At 30.7% G+C, this 22,539-nt stretch overlaps 4 protein-coding genes across 5 annotated transcripts; 2 read left to right on the forward strand and 2 right to left on the reverse strand.

The window, feature by feature from the left end:
- Window positions 1-36: 36 nt before the first annotated feature.
- Window positions 37-2,879, reverse strand: LOC111688063 (ras-related protein rab7). The gene has a single exon (XM_023450554.2). It carries the CDS (start codon window positions 2,482-2,484, stop codon window positions 1,858-1,860), a length of 627 nt encoding a protein of 208 aa, XP_023306322.1. The 5' UTR covers window positions 2,485-2,879; the 3' UTR covers window positions 37-1,857.
- Window positions 2,880-3,366: 487 nt separating this feature from the next.
- Window positions 3,367-4,117, reverse strand: LOC111688069. The gene has a single exon (XM_023450559.2). It carries the CDS (start codon window positions 4,013-4,015, stop codon window positions 3,485-3,487), a length of 531 nt encoding a protein of 176 aa, XP_023306327.2. The 5' UTR covers window positions 4,016-4,117; the 3' UTR covers window positions 3,367-3,484.
- A 1,995-nt stretch (window positions 4,118-6,112) lies between these two features.
- LOC111688068 (sesquipedalian-1) lies at window positions 6,113-11,301 on the forward strand. The gene is made up of 4 exons (XM_023450558.2): window positions 6,113-6,592; window positions 6,662-6,856; window positions 6,921-7,154; window positions 10,530-11,301. The coding sequence occupies exons 1-4, from the start codon at window positions 6,391-6,393 to the stop codon at window positions 10,925-10,927; spliced, it is 1,029 nt and encodes a 342-aa protein (XP_023306326.2). The 5' UTR covers window positions 6,113-6,390; the 3' UTR covers window positions 10,928-11,301.
- Window positions 11,302-13,270: 1,969 nt separating this feature from the next.
- On the forward strand, window positions 13,271-17,050 carry LOC111688065 (protein RCC2 homolog). Of its 2 annotated transcripts, none has more exons than XM_023450556.2 (4): window positions 13,271-13,426; window positions 14,360-14,721; window positions 15,410-15,988; window positions 16,057-17,050. In XM_023450556.2, the coding sequence occupies exons 2-4, from the start codon at window positions 14,386-14,388 to the stop codon at window positions 16,591-16,593; spliced, it is 1,452 nt and encodes a 483-aa protein (XP_023306324.2). In that variant the 5' UTR covers window positions 13,271-13,426; window positions 14,360-14,385; the 3' UTR covers window positions 16,594-17,050. The 2 variants fall into 2 exon arrangements, with proteins under 2 accessions (XP_023306324.2, XP_046812405.1); XM_046956449.1 differs by lacking the exon at window positions 13,271-13,426 and adding an exon at window positions 13,705-13,917.
- Window positions 17,051-22,539: the final 5,489 nt, after the last annotated feature.

The following is a 22,539-nucleotide window of genomic DNA, read 5'->3' on the forward strand; positions in this document are numbered from 1 at the left end:
TTTTATTTTGTTTTTGTTTATGTACTTTATTAATAAGTTTTTGAATATTAATTACAATTATTTATTTATTTATTATTTACTTATAATAAAATGATTTTAAAATAATAAAAAACAAAAAGTGAGCACGAAAAGCTTTTACTAAGGCTAACGGCTTTTTTCTTTGCTTTGTTTTTGTATTGTTTTTCCTTGCAACTACACTATTTCCAATATAAATTATTTGATGAGAAGGAAAAGGTATAAAATATTAAAATCTAATAGTTTAATTTGTTTCATCGAAATCGGAAAGAAGAAAACATTTTGCATATTATAAATTTGATAATAATTGCGAAATTTTGACATATTTAATTTTTTTTCTAAAAGACCGGGGACTTGACATTCCATCAACTTTAATATCAAACGGTATGATGGCTCAGTAACTTATATTTCTATATAATATTAATCGTTCTTATATAGCTGGGATATTGATGAAAATCTTAGAATAACATAATAGGTACAGTTTTTCAAAAATCAGTTAAAAGTTGTCTTTTGTTATTTGAAAAATGTCAAAATTTAAACCGTAATTTTGTTAAAGATATGAGCCCCAAAGCGATATAAACAATATATATTCGAAATCATTAAACTGGAGGGTTTCGTTTCGAAAGCAAACTTGTTCTTGTTCTTTCAAACCAGACATGTGGTTTCAAACTATAGGGAGGCAATACGATTTTGGTATGAGATTATTACTGTTACTGTTGTTACAACTGTTTACTAATTTAAAGCTTTGCATTTTTAAATCCAACGTTAAGTCTATATTATTTTACGGTAGTGAATAGTGGAATGCTGCACCGAAGGACACCAATAGTACTTATGTTTTTTGTAAACAGTTGCCTTTGTAAAATCCTACTTATATTTTATGCTGAAAGAATAAGAAACACTGATCTTTCGTATATAACCCAAGAAATTCCAATCCAAATAGAGACACGATGAGTTAATGACATCGGATTAAATAAACATAATGTCTATCAATTAGAAATAATGTCTATCTCCTTAGAAATTAGATTTTCATTAAAATTTTAATGCCTATAGTAATATTTTCTTTGTTTATACTAAATTCGTATTGGATACAGTGTAGTGTGTGTGTATTTTTTCTATTGAATATCTATTCGTTTACGTTTTTTTATATTTATTAAATAAGTATGTATTTATTTTACTCGTTATTTACTATTTTTCTTCTCTAGCATTTAGCATATCATTGTATTTTATGTTGTTGTTGTATTGGTTTTTTGTTTATAAATTTTATTTCGTTTTATTTTATTTATTATATTAAAGAATTTTATTTAATTTTATTATGATTATTTCTTTATATGTGTATATTATATACTATAATCGAAATTTAATTTAATAAACATACAAATTTTTTATATGGATTTGTTTTTTTAAATAATTTCTTAAATTATTAAAAATGAATATAATTTCTTAATAGTTTTACTAACACAAGTTGTTCGTAAATTAATTTTTGCAATGGAAAAATTTTTTGTTATAACAGAGGGGGGTTGTGAGTAGTACTTGTTATAGCTGTAATTTGTTTTTAAAAGATAAATAATTTTACATTTTTTAAATTTAACTTATCGACACTTTATTTTTGATCAGCGCTTAGGAAAAAGAAAAGTTGGTAGGGAGGAGGTTTGAAGTTTTTGTGAAAAATAACATAAACAAGACAACAATATAACATTTACCGGACACGAAAAGTATGGGCAAAATTATAATATGTATGTAATTAAAAAAAAAGGGAGGCCGATAACCACCAACCAGCCAGCAACCAGCATCATAAATACACTTGTCGTATGTAAATGTATGTAGAAGAGAGTAGAGCTTAAATTAGCATTGACAGTTATCAGCATTTCCGGGACGATTGTTTCGATCAGCATTCAAACGAATTTGATCGGGAAATTCATTGTACAGCTCAACTTCGGCTTCTTGGGCCAATGCATTTTTGGCGATAGTCTGAAAGGCCAATTCCACGTTAATGCCCTCTTTGGCCGATGTCTCGAAGTAGGGTATGTCATTTTTCGATTGACACCATTGTTGGGCGCGTCGTGTCGACACCTGCCTATTGTCCATGTCCACCTTGTTGCCCAGCACAACGAAAGGAAAATGTTCGGGATCTCGGGGACTTGCCTGTATTAGGAACTCATCGCGCCATGAGTCTAGATTCTTAAATGAGTTGGGCGATGTGACGTCATAGACCAAGACACAACAGTCGGCCCCACGATAGAAAGCAACGCCCAACGATTGGAAACGCTCTTGACCCGCAGTATCCCAGATTTGCAATGTGACAACACGATCATCGACCACCACCTCTTTTGTACAGAAATCAGCACCAATCGTGGCCTTATATTGATTTGAGAAACGTTTGCTTACATATTGATTCATCAATGAGGTCTTTCCAACACTGCTGTCGCCCAAAATGATGATTTTCAACAGCGACTTCTTACGTGTAGCCATATTTCAATTTAATCTCTCTCGACCAGCACAATCAATTAACCAAAAATATAAAGAAAACACCAACAAAAAAATATCTTTCAAAACGTAATAATTTTTTCGCCTTTATGCAGTTAAATTTTCTACTTTTTTCGTTTCTTTTTTTTTCGTTTATGTCGTACTTCTTTTTTATTTTTCTTCTATTTGCCACACACACAAACTGCGCAGTTTTTTCTTTTAAATTTTTTTAATTATTCAATAGTTATTTTGCTATTATTTTTCAGCAGATTTTTTAATTACGTAGCATAATTATTAAATAATAAAAAAATTTAATTACACTCGTTAGAGTTTAGCGTTAAATTAAATACCACTTTTTTCGTCTCTTAACAAGGAAAATACAAGTTTTTATGTAGTAATTGTGTAAAAATTTTTTCTTTGTTTGTGTTTTGACAGATAAAAAGATGAATGTTGAAAAGTGTAAAAGAGAATGATTTTAAGATCAGGTGGCAGCTCGGTGCAATATGTGCAACTGTGTAATAAGTGTTGCCGGATCTTGTTGGGGAATGAAAGTCACTTTAAACGAAAATCGATTCAAACGTTACGCATTAATTTTGCTAAGTTATAAAAAATAGGAAAGAAAGTGTCATAGGTCTTCATAAAGATATGTTTATAGTCTGTAGGTCTGAATCTCTTGGGTTCTATTTTGAAGTAAGTAAATAAGTAAGTAAGTATGTAAGTAAGTAAGTAAGTAAGTAAGTTAATAAGTAAGTAAGTAAGTAAGCAAGTAAGTAAGTAAGTACGTAACTATGTAAGTAAGTAAGTAAGTGATTGAGTATGTCAGTAATAATACGCAGCCCATTACTCTTCGTTCCAAATGATACTGTCTGAAACTAGTATTTTTGAAAAACTTTTCATTACATTTTAATTTCTTATTGTTATATGCTTAACACAATACTAATATAGTATTGTTAAATTTATTTAAAATTCATTTATAATTTATAAACTTTATAATACTACAATAAATTTATTTCTTATTAGCATCCAAACGTTTAAGTTGTTTGCGTGCCGGTTTAAAAGTCTGACAATATTTCTCAAACGTTGCTGGATTTACTTGTAATAGATTTTGTTCAACTATTTTACGAAAATTACGCAAGCTCTGATGTTCGAAACGTAATTTCTCATGTTCCGTCTCAATGAAATTCTGTATAATGGTCTGAGCATTCTGATTGTCCATTATGACGGGTTTATTGTGCAAAACCTGTTGCCTTACTTTATTGTATTCACAGTCCATTAGTTTGTTTAAAGAATCCGGTAAATTTGCATTGACTTCTTCGAATAATTCCTTGTTACTTGCAGAATTGGTCTTACGATTTCTCTCGCCTTCCGTATTAACACCCAGCAATTGGGACAAATTGGTTTCGGTGCCATTGGTATCCGTGGTGCGTTCCGAGTTAGTTTGTTTTTGAAAATTATTTATTTCATCTTGCATGCCATAGATATCGTAAAATTTATAGCCCAACATCTCTAAGGCAATTTCCGTGAGCAAGTACGACATGTTTTGCGAATTTTTTTTGCCTCTTTTATGTATAAAATATTTACAAATGAAAAATGTTTGTTTGGAATTTTCAAGCACACTTTTGTAAATAAATAAAAAATAAACAAAGGGTATGTTCAGTTAGGGTGTTTTTAAAATAATGTAGCGATAAGTGTGTCAATTGTAAAAAAATCGCTTAAAAATGTTTTCCAAATATTAATATTTTAATATCAAAGAATGTTTGCCAAACATTTTTTCCAATGGTGGGAAAATTTTTACATTTTGTTGTGCCAAACGATATATATTTTTGCTGTGATACATTTTAAAAATGTGATCCCGAAAATTCAATACTACCGATAAAAATAATTATATTATACCATCCTTTATTATCTGTTTAATAAAAATTTTTAATATGAAATGGATTTTGAAATTCAATTTTAAATTTTATGTACATATTTATTTACACCCTACACCACTTTAGTGGGGAGGGTATATTGGGTTTGTTCTGATGTTTGTAACATACAATATATTCGTCCTATACCCACCTTAAAGTATACCAATCGGCTTAGAATCATTTTCTGAGTCGATTAAGCTATTTCCGTCCGTTCGTCTGGCTGGCTGTCCATGTAAACCTTGTGCGCAAGGTACAGGCCGCAATATAATTGGATGAAATTTGGCACACACGCTTCTCTTTGCCCAAGGACGAAGCCTATTGAAAATGGTTAAAATCGGTCCATTATTTCGACTAGCCCCCATACAACCGTACCCCCCAAATAGGGCCTTTTGGCTTATAATTAATTTTAATGATATATTATGTTAACAAAAGTCGACAAAACTTAGTTTTATAGAACTTCAAATGACACTACCGATTTTTATAATGATCGGGCTTCATTTGACCCTATCCCCCATACAAACTTCCCTTCAGAAAATGACTTAAAGGTCAAAATTCACTTACAAACACTAATAACACTTTTAAATTCTACATAAATAATATTGAAGAAGACTTAACTCCCCCAACCAACATTTTTAAGGATAGGGCCATATTATGCCCTACTCCCCTTTGAGCCCTCTTAAAAAATCTTTTTTTGCTAAAAAAAAGTAAAAATATTCCGAAATAAATTTAAAAAAATAAACCAAATGCTTAATTTTTTAAATAATCCCCATTTTTAACATACATACTGCCTGGTGTAGGGTATCATATGGTCGGTTACGCCCGACTATACATTCATACTTGTTTTTTATTTGTCAATTTTTTTTATTTGTCGGAGCAAATTAAGTGTTCTAATCCAGCAGATTTTTAGAGTTTTTTTTTACTACCTTATAGCATTTTACGTTCTGAAAAAAAATTATCCGCTCTATTAGGGTCCGGGAGTTATGGGCCTCCAAAGTTTTGATATATAATTGCATATTTCTTGATCACTGATAAACGGATATGGGCGATATGGGTATCATTGAAAAGGTCTTTGAAAGAGCTTTCCATTGATGTGTAAGATGACAAATGTCATTAACCCATTGAGAGCCAGAAAAATTTTTATGATTTTTTCTTTTGACTTTTTTTAATAAAGTACCGTTATCTCTAAAACATACCGATATAACGATGCCTCGTCTCACATGAAAGTTTGTAGACAACATTTGGGGCTTTCCTTTGATATATGTTTGAAAGCTATAACCCATGAAATGCAGGAGTTATTTAAGTTTAAAATTTCATATAACTCCCGAACCTTAATAGAGCGGATATTTTTTTCCTTTGTTGAAGTCACAAGAACAAGTACTATCATGTGGTATAAACAAAAATTTTAAAATCAGCTGGATCAGAACGCTTAATTTAAGCCTAAATATTGAACGTATAGCATGTTTTGTGATATCAATCACGATACATTTGTAAAATTTGGAAAAATAAATAAAATAAAAACAAAAGTCAAATATTTTTTATATAAAAATATAAAAGATAATACATTTTTTCTAAGTTTATCATTGTAAGATTTTTAGATTGATTTTTGCTGTTGCCTTCGTAAAAAAATTTCACAACGCTCAACAATAATACCGATTTTTTTAATCTCCCAACACTGAACACACCCACTACCAGACAGCTGTTGCAACAACAAATTCATTACAAACTTCTTCATTCTCCTTTTACCTGTGTTTATTTTAAGTATAGAAATTCTATGTGATTTCATTGCATTTCATTGTTATTGTTGTTGTAAAATTTGTTGTTTACCTGGATATATTGTTGTATTTTCTGGACAAAAATCGAAAATAAAATGTTACAAAATTGATCCTTTGACTTTAGTAAAAGTAAAGTGTTTGTGAACAAATTATTAACAAAAAGGAGTTGAGGAATTAAAGAACAGTGGCAAACAGAGTCTAAAAATCATTTTGCCTATAAACGTAGAAACATGAAAATCAACGAAAAAAATTTGTGTGTTTTTGCCACTAGTCCACCATACGACAAGGAGGGATTTCTTTTAAAAAAGGGTGAGGTCAACAAGGCCTTCCAAAGACGATACTTTGTGTTGAAAGGTAATTTACTATTTTACTTTGAGAAAAGAGGCGACAAGGAACCTTTGGGTTTGATTATAGTTGAAGGCTGTACTATAGGTAAGTAGAAAAATGATTCATGGTAAATTTTAGAAGATACCTACTTAAATTTTATTTGTATATTTTTAGAACTTTCAGAAGAAAGTGATCAATATTGTTTTGAAATAGCTTTCAATGGCAATCGTACGTATATTTTATCAGCGGAATCACAAGAAAGTATGGAATCCTGGATGAAAGCTTTAACATGTGCTGGCTATGAATATAAAAAACTTATGGTGGCGGAATTGCAAAGGCAACTAGAGGAAATAGACAATTCTCGCAATAGTATGTAGAAAAAAATGTAATAACAAAGGCTATAATTTAAAAATATTTTTTTATAAAATTTCAGAAATAACCACTGATTCCATGCCCTCGTCAACAAATGTTTTAACACCCAAACCACCACCACGACGCACTAATCCTTTTAATCGTCCTGCTCCCCCTTTACCTGGTAGTGTCAATGGCAATAATGGCTTACCGCTTGCTCCCCCAGTAATGCCATTTATAAATGGTCATTTCGGTTCATCTTCGCAACGTAATACTACTGCGTCTAATGCCCCTACTGTCAATAATATTCAAACAGGTATGTAAATATGGCAAAAAATAACGTCTGTTATCTAATTATGTATTTATTTTTTGTTTGTTTGCTAAAGCTTTAAAGAGATTAAAGAAACAGAAAAATATTTTTGGTTTGTAAAACATCCATATATATGTACATATTTATATGGTGATTCATATTTGTCTTTTTAATAGAATCTTTAAATAGTTTTTAAATGTCACAGAAAAGTTCTACATACTACAGTTTTATAATAGTTTTGGAGGTCATATTCATCTATGTATTTAAATATGTTTGAGAAACGTAGGTATATATAGTGTTTTTTTTCTATTTTTCTAAGGCCCTTGGGTACATCTGCTATTTCTGTGTAGAAGCCAATGAGGATCGTTAAAAATTTTGCCAAAGCCGCTTTAAAGTTTAGTATCTACACCACTAGCTACATTTTTGTTTCTGCTATAATAATTCTAAAGCTTTCCTAATGAGCTTTTCGGCAAGCAAAAACTTTCCTATTGAAATCTGTTGCAAGTTCATAAAAATCATTAATTAGCTCAAATTTCCTTTTTAAACCCCTTGTAAGGCTACTGAAGTAGTAGTTCTTGTGTAAGAGATTTAGATTCCTTTCCTCAACAAAACCTACGTCTGATCTTCTTCTGATGATCTTCTGCTAGTTGTCTGTTAAATAACCTCTGTCAATAACTTTTTTAAAACGCAAGCTGGACGCTTTCTTGCTCTGTTTAAAACAAACAGTTGGTTGTTTGCTTTACGCTTCGGCGAAACTTAACATATTTAAGTAAAAGTTCTTTGAAAGCGAAAGCATCTGATGTTCATTGTCTATGCCTGAAGATAACATTTGCACAGTTTTTTAGCCAAATTCAACAACTGAGGAGATTCCTTTTAACTTTACATTCCGATTTGTATTGATTTTCACCTATCCCCAGATTCATATATTCCAAATTAAGAAGTCTGACTTTAAGACTAAATACCTTGATGAAGAAAACATATATTTCGCTCTCACCCCTCTTGGAACTATCAATGTAGTCTTTCGTTACACTTTCAAAAGTAAGGTGAGTTTCATTTAGATTTCAGTCAAACTTATATTTATGAAGATTTTGTTTTTGTTTGAATTTGTGTATTTAAAAAGATCAGTAGAATCTGGGTAAATATTAAGCACGATTTACAACTCAAGTACATGTGCCCTAAACATGTACAATAAGAATTCTTTTGTGAAGAAAATATCGAGCCCTTTTCGCACAAAAGACGTAAACGACAAAAACAAAATTTTACAGGAGAGCATTTTTTTAATTATCTTCGAAGTAGGACAAAGCATTACTACAAAACTCCGTTGTTGTTGTTATGTTATGTATAATATTTTGTATATTGATTGTATTTTTATATTAGTAATATATGTATTTGTTGATTTTTCAATTCTCATAATATTTTATTCGAAATAATACATTTACTACAAAAATTAATATCCATACATTGTAGTACAATTCGCCTTATATCGAATAAATAAGTAAATTCTGGGACTACTGATTCATTAAATTCATAAAAAGTTATAGAAAATTATAAATTTTAACACATAAATTGTAATGGCATAGTGATAATTACATGAATTTATTACAATTATTCTCAGATATGTGGCATTTCATTGACAAACAAATTTAATACGTTAATTTGTTCAAATTTTTCTATCAATTTAATATATATTAAAAGAAAATTTAGACGTAACCGACACCTTGCTATTACAAAATTCATAAACAGAAAATAAATGTGTACTTAGGTCTTTTTTCTTTTTCTTGTAAAGTTGAAACCATTGGATTTATTACTATGAAATTTTCAGAGATGATGCTAATAGACCTAAATTATCGATTTCTATAAAAAAACGAAAATCGAAAATCAAGTCGCTTACGTTCATTTTGCCAAAAAGGCTCGATATAATTGAATAATTTAAATCAAAAATATTGTAAAACCAATAAAAATTAAAAACAGGGTATAGAAGTTTGGAATGATGTTTGCGTGTGCCGTTCAAGAATCATTTTATGGTATTTTTCGTGGTTTGACTTAACAAGGCAGAGAATTGACAACTCTCCCTACTGATTCTACCTTTCTATGGTTGTAGCTTGATTCACTCTTAAATATCATGTGTGAAAGATGAAAAAATTATAAAATGATAAGGAAATAAGCTTTCATTGCCGATAGTAACATCAGTACAATACATTTTTCCCTTACAAAACAAAAACTTTAATGGAAGTAGGTACATTGTAATTCTATCTTTAATTGCTAGAGATAATTTTGCCAACTTATCATTGGTATACTTCTCAATATTAATACATATTTCATTATTTGTTACACTTGTTAGTCTATGAACTACTTCTTAAATTACATACCTATGTACATACTAGTAAAACGTGTAAAAAGAATGCACAAGGCAGAAGACAAACGAAAAAAATTTACGTTTTTATCAATCAATGAGAGAATATTCAAAAGCAGAGCAATAGACAATGAACAACAAAGTACAGCAACGAAAAGAGACTAAGGGCGAGTTTTTCTGATAAATATAATCTTCATTCTTTGGTTAAACCTGGTTTAAAATATTTTTCGTGTTTTTCAGTTATCAGTAAATTTACTTATTATCTTAGTTTAACTGAGTGTAATTGTCCAATTAAACTCAAGTTAAAGTGAGAAAACACAATTAACAAAAACAATAAAACAATGATTTCGGAAGAACAAAAACTTAATATTTTAGGTAAATTGCAATTTTCTCATTTGTTTTGTTTTATTAATTATTGCTTTAAATGTTTATTTAACATTTTTTCCAAAATTTTCCATTTTACAAAAGTATTGTTTGCAAAAAACAGCTGTTCATTGTTTATGTTTTTTAATGGAAAACTTGGCAATACTAACAAAGTTAACTGAGCTTAATTCAAAAACTGAAAAAACACAAGCATCGGTTAAAGTCCGCCTAATTTTGTTCCGAGTTTAATCTAACAGCATGTTAAGCCTAGTTTAACTGAGGAGTAAGAAACCCGCCCTAAATATTATAAACAAAAACATTGTTTTATATTATTTAGATGTTTATATGTTTAAACAACAATCGTGGTGTTTATACGACATATGTACATACATTCTTCAAAAACAAATATACATCAGTTGTAGAAGTATAGACGACAACAGTTTAACGGTTTATTTTAATCTCTAAAGAAGTCGCCTTTAAACTTTATAAAAATATTGTTGTAGTACTTTTAATTATAATAATTATTAAAATTGATAAAAAATCTGTCATTAAACGTGAAAATAAATAAATAATGGGCAAAAATGTATACCTATGCCTTGAATACATTTGTTGTATATATCCAAAAAATGGTTATTCATTATTGTCAACAACCTCATCTATTACAGGACGTGAAACTAGTCCCTTGCCACCACCAAGAGGCATAAATTCAGCACATGGTTCAACATCATCTTTGGCTTCAAATTCCAATACTACTACTACTACATCAAGGAGTGAATTCTTTATACCAACTCAAGCAATTACTCAGCAATTGCAGTCACAACAACAACCGCAGCAACAAAAACAACATAACCACCACCACCATCATCATCATCAGCATCATAATAATCTCCATAGTGCCAACAAATTACCTACTAACACAGTATTCTTTAATGATTTTCAAAATCACAATCATTCATTGAACTTTAACGAAATTCACGAACAATTTCGCCAACTTGTCATGAAAGATATTTTAGAATATCAGGCTCAACGTGAAATAAAAGCCCAGCCTCTTATTCAATTGTGATTTTAAAGAAATTTGAAAAAAAAAGAAAGAAACAAACAAAGCCTCTTCTAGTAAAACATACACTTACTTATACTTACCTATAAAACGTGTAGTCTATTACCTTTTGCTTTATCATTAATATTTTTTTTTTGCTAAGAGCAGATTTATCATTTTTCTTGTCCCTTTAATTATTGTGTTTTAATTTAAAATCAAAATTTCATTAATTTAATGTTATTTATTTTAAGTCGCTTGGAAATTAATGCAAGACGTCCAATATGCACACACTTTAAATAAATAAACTTAGCGTTAGATTATAAATAAAATCTTCCTTAAAAGATTTCTAAAACAATAAAATGTTACTAAAAAAATTTTAATAAAAATTAAAAAAAAAAATACATATTTCATTGTTCTATTTTTTAAAAATAAGAAAAGTATAAAGTTAGTATTTATGTATTAAAACCTGGAAAGAAAAACATACATATTCAAATTCAAAAATTAGCACTTTTACGGGTCAATCTATAGGTGCACAATTAACGATTAGAGCACTAAGGCCGGATTTCTTACTACTCAGTTAAACTAAGTTTAACTTGCTGTTAGATTAAACTCGGATCAAAATTTACTCGAACTTTAACCTATGATTGTATTTTTCAGTTTTGGATCTAGGATCATTTAACTTTGTTAGTATTGCCAACTTTTCAGTCAAAAACATAAAAAATGAACAGCTGTTTTTTGCAAATATTACTTTTGTAAAATGAAAAATTTTAGAAAAATGATAAATAAGCGTTTAAATCATTAATAAATAAAACAAAACAAATCAGAAAATTACTACTTACTTAATATATTAAGTTTTTCTTCTTTAGAATTCATTATTTTTTTGTTTTTGTTGAATGTGTGTTCTCCCTAATAACTTAGGTTTAATTGGAAAATTACACTCAGATAATAAGTAATTTTACTGATTACTGAGAATCTAACAATATACGTATACTTAATAGAACCAAAAAATTATATATTTATAAAATTCTCTAACTGAATGAAATAAAAACTTGTCAGAACACTTTTATTATACAAAATCTTAACAGCGTAAAACTCAAATCAGATTTTACTGAAAGAAATTCTATTTTGTTAAATAAGTTTATTTAAATTTTTTATTATAATGCTATGTTATTATATTTCTGTTACATTTTCCTCAAATTTTCCTCTTTTGTAAAATATTGACGATTATTCTATTACAATATGACAGCACACTAAACATAAAGGTTGGCAACATTAAATACAACTCGTCATGATGGTAACTCATTAAATACAACGCTGTTAAAAAGCAACAACAACGATAGTTTGCAAACCTGAGACCCACGCCGATTCGGCTTTAAGCCTAGCCGCCGAACAGAATGTTAAAACCGCCGAAAATTTTTTAGCTTAAAACGGCTTAAAAAATTCGCAAAATTTTGTAGAATTTACAGAACACTTTCGATAAATTTATGGAATTTTATAATATAAAATTAATTTGTTTTCATTTAAGCAAGTTTACTAATAAGCCTCTCATTGAAATTTGACCGGCTAAAATATTGCTCAACGTTCGATGTATATGCTTTGACTTAGATATTTTCGTGTTTACGCGACTAATTCGAGTCGCTGCTTTTTCTTTAAACCAGCTTCGTTGACGTCAACAAAGACCTGATTCACACTGGGAAACTTTTTTTGGGGAAACTTCTTTCTCTCACACACAAAATCAAAAGTTTCATTAATTACATTAGCGTTTTTCTCCAAAAAGTGTTTTTTTATCTCGTAGTTCTCATCTCGTTGTTCATTATAAGATACCGTTTCCAAAAATGTGTCTCATTTGATCAAATAATAAAAATAAACTGTTTTAAAAGTTTTTCCTATTTTATTTATGTTTCAGAGGTATGATAATTTATTGAGATATAATGGAAAAGTCTTTGAGGGGCGCTTTTAATGGCGTTTTAAAAATTAAAGTTAAAAAAAAAAAACAAATTAAAATGTTATTTCGATTATTCAAAATATTATTATATAGATTCCAATATGCGGCAAAATTAAATACCTAGGAAAACATAGGCCGTTCATCATAAAACTTCAAAGGATTTGTTTTTAATTCTTAAGAATTAATCAAATTTTTATTCTTTTCCATCGTTGCATAATTTTTCACACAACTTTTGTGCTTGTTCTACTTTATTGTTATAAATTATATACAAAATCGCACTTTTATATCTTTCGGATCCCGTTTTTATTTGAAATTTTTGAAAATTTTAAAATTGTGCGCATTTGAGAACTTACCCAACTTACCGTCGATTTTAAGCCGCTGCCGATAATTTTAGTGTCAGCCGCCGTTAATATTCGTCAGCACAGGGTTATGTTGCAAACACAACAACTCTGTTCAGTTGCCGCGGTTCAAGGAAAAAAAGTGGTGCGTCTGTGTTTGCGTCTTTTCAGTTCTTTGAATTTTTGCAATTATTATTTTTTTGTAAACAAAATTACAACTACTATTTCTCCATAAAATAAAACGTAAGTTAAACATAATTAATAAAATATATTTATATATAATGTTAATGAAATGATTTATCCAAATTAAGTGAAAAAGAGTAAATGTAATGAAAAGAATGAAATGAGTTTTTTTCTTGCGGCGTCAGTAGAAGTGACGCCAACGTTTGAATTTTTTTTTGCCAAAATGAACGCAGCTTGCAGAGGCTTCTTGTTAGTTCATTGTTTTTTGTTTTGTTTTAAATTAATTACAAAATTGTTCGTAATTATATTATGGATATGAAAGATGATTATCATTCAAATCACAAGACGGAATATAGAAGTGCCCAAGTTTCAATTTTGAAAGTATCACTCGCTGCAGTGGTGTCCTTCATTTTGTTTTTCTTGTAAAACCACTTACACCTTTTGCCCCCCGTTTTCCCGGCATCTTATCATGTTTTGTGTTTTTTAACCCACCAACATTTGGCCAAACGCTTAATGAGAAAAACTGATATAAAAATATTCTTATACACATTGTAAGTATGTACGGCAAACGAACAATTTCTGCAATTGTGTATATTATGTTTTTTCTTCGAGTCTGTTGTTTTTCTGTTGTATGTAGGTACTGACGAAGAATAAAAGACTCAACGGGCACATACAAACAAACAATCAGCACATTCTCATTATTTCATTATTGTCGCTTCTTTTGACCCCAGTGAGTTAGTTTCTTTTCTATAGTATAACCGAACTATGGTCTGAAGTTAGTTGAACAAGATAATGATGATGTTGCTTTTCTTACTACCTTTATGCTATTGTTTACACAGGGGCAGGAGAAGTTCGTAATCTAAACCAACGAACCAAACAATAAAACATAAACAAATACAAGCATAACATCTTAAGAACCTAGTGACAAGCTTAACCTAATATTTCACGAAGCATATAAAACTATATCTACAGCGTTTCATTTAATCTTTACAGCTTAATTTTTCTAATAAAATTCTATTATGTCGGCCAAACGTAAAGCTGGTGGAAATGGTAATGGTCCCAATAAAAGACGTCCCAAAAAGAAGGAATCCGACTATGAGGATGAAGTCAGTGATGAGAGCGAGGATGAGGGTGCACAATCCTCTTCAAATCAAGTCGAAGTTTTAATACCCAATGATGATTTGGAGCCGCCATCCAAATTGCCCGATGATTTATTGGCCACTATGGAAAAGACACCGGGTAAAATGTTAATAGCCGGTATGGTTACTTGGGATTTGACGGGCAAACGTGATCGTAAAAATGTCGTTAAAGTTCGTCCAAATCTATATAATTTTCATCGTTTCACAGATGAGAAGGTAAGTGGATGTTTACTATTAATATCAGTAGTATATAGTCTAGTATATAGTCTAGTTTATAGTCTAGTTTATAGTCTAGTCTATAGTCTTGTCTATAGTCTTGTCTATAGTCTATAGTCTTGCTTATAGTCTATAGTCTTGCTTATAGTCTATAGTCTTGTTTATAGTCTAGTCTATAGTTTAGGCTATAGTCTTGTCTATAGTCTTGTCTATAGTCTAGTTTATAGTCTTGTCTATAGTCTAGTCTATAGTCTTGTCTATAGTCTAGTCTATAGGCTTGTCTATAGTTTAGTTTATAATATTGCCTATAGTCTTGTCTATAGCCTAGTCTATAGTCTAGTCTATAGTCTAGTCTATAGTCTAGTCTATAGTCTAGTCTATAGTCTAATCTATAGTCTAGTCTATAGTCTAGTCTATAGTCTAGTCTATAGTCTAGTCTATAGTCTAGTCTATAGTCTAGTCTATAGTCTAGTCTATAGTCTAGTCTATAGTCTAGTCTATAGTCTAGTCTATAGTCTAGTCTATGTCTCAAGCCAAATACATTAAAACCTTCTAGAGGCTCAAATCGTTCAGAAATCAAATACCTGGTTAACACCCGAAAATGTAGATTCATCATTAAAAATACTAACTTTCCATTGAAATACATTTGCGTTTTTTTACGAGCAAGTCTTTATTTATCCTCTTCCAGTATCGTTATGTGGCCAGTGGATGTGCTGCCGCTCATACCATTCTTATCAATATGGATCGCAAGGCAATGGCTTTTGGACGGAATCCATCGGGTCAATTGGGTTTGCCCGATACGAAATTGTGCGAGAAACCAACCGTAATACCAGCATTGGAAAAATTCAATATTGTACAGGCAGCTGTAGGACGTCATCATTCACTTTTCCTTACAGATACCGGTACCGTCTATGCATGTGGTGATAATAAGTCGGGTCAGTGTGGCATTGGAAATACCACCCCTAACGTTAATACACCAACTTTGATTAATTATCGTGGTCCTCCCATTATACGAATTGCTTGTGGTGCCGAGTTTTCAGTTATCTTGGATATAAAGGGAAATTTACATACATTCGGTCTGCCCGAATATGGTCAATTGGGTCATAATACAGATGCCAAATATTTTGTAAATGCCAATAAATTATCATTCCATTTCGAGACATCACCCAAGAAAATTGTACTCTACATAGAAAAGAGTAAAGATGGTCATGTAACACCGGTGGAGGGAGTACAAATTGTAGATTTTGCCTGTGGCAATAATCATACGGTAAGAGAAAGGAATTTTTTTTGTTTTATAAAACGAAACTAATTGCTATTGTTTTGATTCTTTTACAGGTGGCTATAGATTCCAAGAAACGTGTCTATAGTTGGGGCTTTGGTGGTTTTGGTCGTTTAGGTCATGCAGAGCCTAAAGATGAAATGGTACCTAGACTTATAAAATTCTTTGATATTGGCGGTCGCGGTGGTCGCAGTGTTTACTGTGGTGCCACTTATAGTTTAGTGGTCAATGAATTGGGTGTACTCTTCCTATTCGGACAAAATAAAAAGACTGGTGAAGCTAATATGTATCCCAAGCCGGTACAAGATTTATCGGGTTGGAACATTACCGCCATTGGCTGTAGCAACACATCGATTATAATCTCAGCGGATGACACGCTAATTGCCTGGGGTGCTTCACCCACCTATGGTGAATTGGGTTTGGGTGAGTTCCAGAAGTCTTCCACGGTTCCCAAAGAGGTGCCAAAAATGGACAGCATGAAAATACCTCAAGTAGCCATGGGTTACTCACACGCCGTCCTTCTGGTCGACACAGACAATGAAGCCACAGAAGGAAAATATGAAAAATTACCCGAATACACTATTGATGATTAGAAAGAGGAGGAAAATGAAAAAGAAAAATGTTAAGTTAGAGTACGTTTACATAAAAATAGTTTTAGAAAACAAAAACAAGAAGAAAAAAACGAAAGAGAGAGAGAGAAAGCGCGATAACTGGTAAAAATTGTTTTTTTTTTTTGTTTAAAAAAGCAAATTTTAAACAATCATTGAAAGTAAATAAGAAAATTAACAATAATTATAAAGAAATAAAACAATAAACCTCTTTTTATATTGCATTTAAAAATGAATGCTTTAAACAGATTACATTATTAAACATTTCTTAATTTTTAAAATAATATTTTGTATCTTTGTGCTGCTCCTCTTTTGTATACTTAATTAATGTTTCGTTTAATTTGGAAACAATTGAACTCTTTTTTTTTGAATTTTAACTAACTTTTTGCTTTTTCTTTTTTTTTTTAATTAACTTAAATTATTATATTTTTTAAGCCAACAACAATTCTTTTTTTTAAATAAAACACAGTCCCTCCCTTAATTTTTTTTCTGTAAGTTAAGTGTCTAAAGAAATGTCTTATTTATTTTGTTTTTTATCTCAGTATTTGAGTTGCTTTGCAAACACAAGAAAACTAAAATAATTACATTTATATTTACAATACATTGTCATATTTTTCTATATAATTTAAACTATTTTTTTTATTATTATTATAAATTATCCCATTTTTACTCACAAAAATCACATATTAATTAATAATAAAAGCAAATATATAATAAACTGTTAGTATTTAACTACAAAATAAAAAAAATAAACCAATAAACTTTAGTGTTATTTGTTAAAGAGTAGCTTAACGTCTGATTAAGTTTGTGCACTTATGCACTTTTGAAATTCTCAGACGATGTTGTCAGAAATTTAAGAGGAAAAACTTGTCTTTGGATATTGAAAAAGCATTTGACTCTGCGTGGGGCATTTAGGAATTTTATACAAATTATTAGAACTTGGAATTGACCCATTTTTGTTGAAAAATTTTCAAAGTTACTTTGTCAACCGCATAATTTGTGTTCAGATCAACGATTCTATTTCCATTGCTGGATCGCTTAAGAGTGGTGTGCTGCAGGGAAGTGTACTTGTCCCATTGCTTTTTAATCTCTTTTGAAACGATTTTCCGCACATAACTGACAACACTAAGGCGATTCTTTACGCAGATGACTACATGATATACGCCCACGATGTGTCGCCAATTCGTGCATTGAACTTTGCTGCCGTTCATCTAAAAACAAGTATGAATGTAGCCGACCATATTATACCCTACACCAGTCAGTATGTATGTTAAAAATGGGGATTATTTAGAAAAATAAAGCATTTGGTTTGTTTTTATACCCTACACCACTATAGTGGGGAGGGTATTATGCGTTTGTGCTGTAGTTTGTAACACCCAAAAATATCGGTCCTAGACCCACCTTAAAGTATACCAATCGCCTCAGAATCACTTTCTCGATTCGATTTAGCTATGTCCGTCTGTCTGTGTGTCCATGTAAACCTTGTGCGCACGCTACAGGTCGCAATTCAAGATAATTTGATGAAATTTGGCACATACTCTTTTTTTGGTTCAAGGACGATCGCTATTGAAAATGGTTGAAATCGGTCCATTATTTCTCCTAGCACCCATACAACCGTAAGGGGGAGTTAAGTCTTCTTCAATATTATTTATGTAGAATTTAAAAGTGTTATTAGTGTTTGTAAGTGAATTTTGACCTTTAAGTCATTGTCTGAAGGGGAGTTTGTATGGGGGCTAGGGTCAAATAAAGCCCGATCAGTACAAAAATCGGTAGTGTTATTTAAAGTTCTATAAAACTAAATTTTGTCGTCTTTTGTTGACATAATAGATCATTTAAATTAATTATAAGCCCAAAGGCCCTATTTGGGTGGTGCGATTGTATGGGGGCTAGTCGAAATAATGGACCGATTTTAACCATTTTCAATAGGCTTCGTCCCTGGGCCAAAAGAAGTGTGTGTGCTAAATTTCATCCAGTTATCTTGAAAATTGCGGCCTGTGCCTTGCGCACAAGGTTTATATGGACAGCTAGCCGGCCAGACGGACGGACGGACATAGCTTAAAAATGATTCTAAGCCGATTGGTTTACTTTAAGGTGGGTATTAGAAGAATATTTTTGTATGTTACAAACATCAGCACAAACCCAATATACCCTCCCCACTAAAGTGGTGTAGGGTATAAAAATGGGGTATAAAGATCAACGCTGCAAAATCTGAAGCGATTTTATAAGAAATGCATCTGGTAAATGTGCAAGATATGTTGTACCCGAACGTAAAATGCTTGACCTAAACTTGTATGGCGTTGACATTCCTTTTAAATCTTCAATTAAGTATGTTGGTGTCCATTTTAATAAACTCTTTAAATCATGGACGAATTATCCTCTCAAAGTGCAAACGTGTATCAGGCATGTTCCCTGGACTGTTTAACAGTTAATACCTACCCCGGCAGACGAAACTTCTTCTATACAAGGTTGCAATTAGATTGGCTTTATCCTACACATTCCCAATCTGGTTCGAAGGAATTGGAGATCTTCGAGAGGAGAATCCTAAGAAATTGAAGTCGGAAACATTTTGAGAGTTTCACGAAACGTTTTCCCAATACTTCTGTATATGAAAATGAAAATGTGATGTCTTTTAACAGATACGTTTTGGCACTTCAGAGAAGATTTGTTGAAAAACTTGAATTTCATGACAACTCATTGATGAATCTGTTATTTGAATCAGAGAAGGATACGATTGGTGTTTTAAATGAGCCCACCGCCTTTGATACTACTGGACTTTTACGCCAACATTGTGACAGAATATCTAGCTGCAATATTTTACTTTTGATTTTAATATTACTAACCAGCAAAAAAAGAAGTGAGGAAAAAGAAGTAGAATTTTCACCACAAATAACATACTTGAAGTACTTCCAAATTTTGGTGAAAAACATATGAATTTTACATTAGCATGTCATTGGAGGGATGTTGTTCAATTTTGACAACTATGAACTACATCAAAACTTATTTTTAGAAGCTGTAAAAATTCGATATTTTTTACCAAAGTTTGATGTACTTCGAATATGCTATTTGTAGTGAATTTTCTACATTTTTTCCACACTTTTAACTGGGTTTTCATTTGTAAGGAAATATTTGGTTTATAAAAGCGAAAAATATTTAATTTTTTGCTGGGTATTATTATTTATGATTATTATTATACCATCGTGAGAAAGGTATATATAAGTTTGTCATTCCGTTTGTAATTTCTCTAATATAAGCTATAAAGTATATATATTCTGGATCCTTATAGATAGCGGAGTCGATTAAGCCATGTCCGTCTGTCTGTTGAAATCAATTGTCTGAAGACTCCAGATATCTTCGAGATCCAAATCTTCAATAATTCTGTCAGACATGCTTTCGAGAAGTTTCCTATTGAAAATCAACAAAATCGGTCCATAAATAACTGAGATATGGGTAAAAATCAGAGACTACCTCTGAAAATTTCCTCAACAAATTATAAATAAAAGCATAAACACAACAAGTAAGAAGTTATAGTCGGGCGAGGCCGACCATATAATACCCTACACCTGTATACGAATAAAATAAAGCATATAAGTTGAATTGTACCTTGACTATACTAAAGCCATTTACTGTTTAATAAAACTGTGGATATTTAAGTAAAATTTTTATGGGGGCTTTTTAGAGGGACTAGGGTCAAATGAGGCCCTATATTTATAAAGTTCATCAGGGTCATCAAGACTAGTATAGAACTTGGTTTTGCAGCTTTTTGTCGAGATACGAATATATTAAACATAATTATAGACTTAAAAGTCCTATTTGGCAGGTTCAGTTCTATGGGCCTAGGTGAAATAATGGACCGATGTTAACAATTTTCAATAGGCTTTGTCTGCAGTAGCATTATCTCCAAAATTGTGACCTGTCGTTTGATTACAAGATTTACAAGCTCTATTCGGAGGTTCAGTTGTATGGGGGCTAGGTGAAATAATTTAGAATTTTAGTAGTGGAACGACATTTCTTAACCGATTTATTATCCTATATACCTATTCGAATTTATCAATAATTGATTTAACATTAAATCTATCGTTTCTTTGAATAAATTTCAAAAATAATAATTAATTTTGAATTGGATACATGATATATTAGATAATCAATGGATTTGGACCTAGAACAAATGTTTTGTGAGGTATAAATCTATATAATATAACAAAAATAATCCGGTTTTTTGGTCATTTTGTATTGATAAACAAAAACTACATTACAGAAACTCCATCTATTTGGGGAGTATTGTGTAAATTTTATTTAGAATTGTATAATATTGATTCTTATTCAATAAATCTAACACTAAGTACCATCCTAGACACTCTAAGTATGGGGACATCACCATATACCACTATAGAACTATTACATGATAAAATCCTGATTTTCAACCTCATATTTTAAATGCTTTATTTTATGAATAAGATATAGTAGGCATATTAGGATCTGGATAGTTATTCTTGATTTGGGTTCATAATATATATAAGTGTATGTATTAGGTGAAAAATATTGCCTTTGTTTACGTTACGTTATGAGAACCACCTCTATTTTAAAATATCTAAATTATGTATTTTTCCTGTACTACACGACAGTTCCTTTTACATTGGTTCCAAGCAACCAAACAAAGAGGTCTAAATTTAAACATAGTGTTCCTCTTAGTTCGTATATAGATTTTGAAAAAGATAAATCAGGAGTCCAATAGTTATCATTGGATACAAGTCTCCTCCCTTTGGCAGTTAAAGATTTTGAAAGAGCACTCAGTGAGTTTTTATACCCTACACCACTATAGTGGGGAGGGTATTATACGTTTGTGCTGATGTTTGTAACATACAAAAATATTGGTCCAATACCCTCCTTAAAGTATACCGATCGATTCAGAATCATTTTTTGAGTCGATTAAGACATGTCCGTCTGTCCGTCTGGCTGGCTGTCAATGTAAACCTTGTGCGCAAGGTACAGGCCGCAATTTTCAAGATAATTTAATGAAATTTGGACCAAGCATGTTTTTTGGCACCTAGCCCCCATACAACCGTACCTCCCGATTTGTACTTTTTATGGCATAATTACGTTAAATATTCTATTATCTCTCTGAAAATTGGTACAAATAAGTTCTATATAAGTATAAATTACACTGCAGATTTTCGTAAGGATCGGCCTTATTTGACCCTAGCCCCCATACAAACCCCCCTTCAAAAAATGTCTTAAACGTCTAAAATTGACTTGTAACCATTTGTACCGCAATGAAACTCAACAAAACTAACTGTTATTTAAAAATATATCCTTTCCCAAATTTAACGAGGATCGGCCCATATTTGACCTATATAAAGCCTCATTTAGAAATTTTAGTTTTTTTATCAATAAATGCTTAAATATTTTGGAATTATGGTAATATTCAACGTAAAAGTTTCTTTAAAAAAAATAAAAATTTTAAAAATATTATATGGTATTAGGGTTTTATTTGGTCGGCCATGACCGACTATACTTTCCTACTCGTTTCTAATAATTCTTTGGATCATTTCATCTATTACTCTATTTTATATTTTTTAATGTTATTGATTAAATATTTCATAATTATATTTTATTGACTTACACTTGTTCTAGAAATCTAAACTAATTTTTTATATCAAAATTGCCTCATTATCCTTTAAACATTTTAAGGCAAATAACATTACATTTTCACCCAATTTGGATATGATTTTTGTAAATCGCAATTGAAAAATACTTAACACTCTTCCTTTTAACAATAAAACAATAAATTCCAAAAATAATTAAAAAACAATTTAAAAAAATCCAATGAAATTAACCGGAATTCTTAATATGCAAAATACTTTATTGACATGCAAACTCTGATGAAAAATAATAAAATGCAACAACAAATGCAGCAAAATTTGTATTTTAATA

The sequence above is a fragment of the Lucilia cuprina genome, chromosome 2, assembly GCF_022045245.1.
Source record: "Lucilia cuprina isolate Lc7/37 chromosome 2, ASM2204524v1, whole genome shotgun sequence".
Classification (NCBI taxonomy): domain Eukaryota; kingdom Metazoa; phylum Arthropoda; class Insecta; order Diptera; family Calliphoridae; genus Lucilia; species Lucilia cuprina.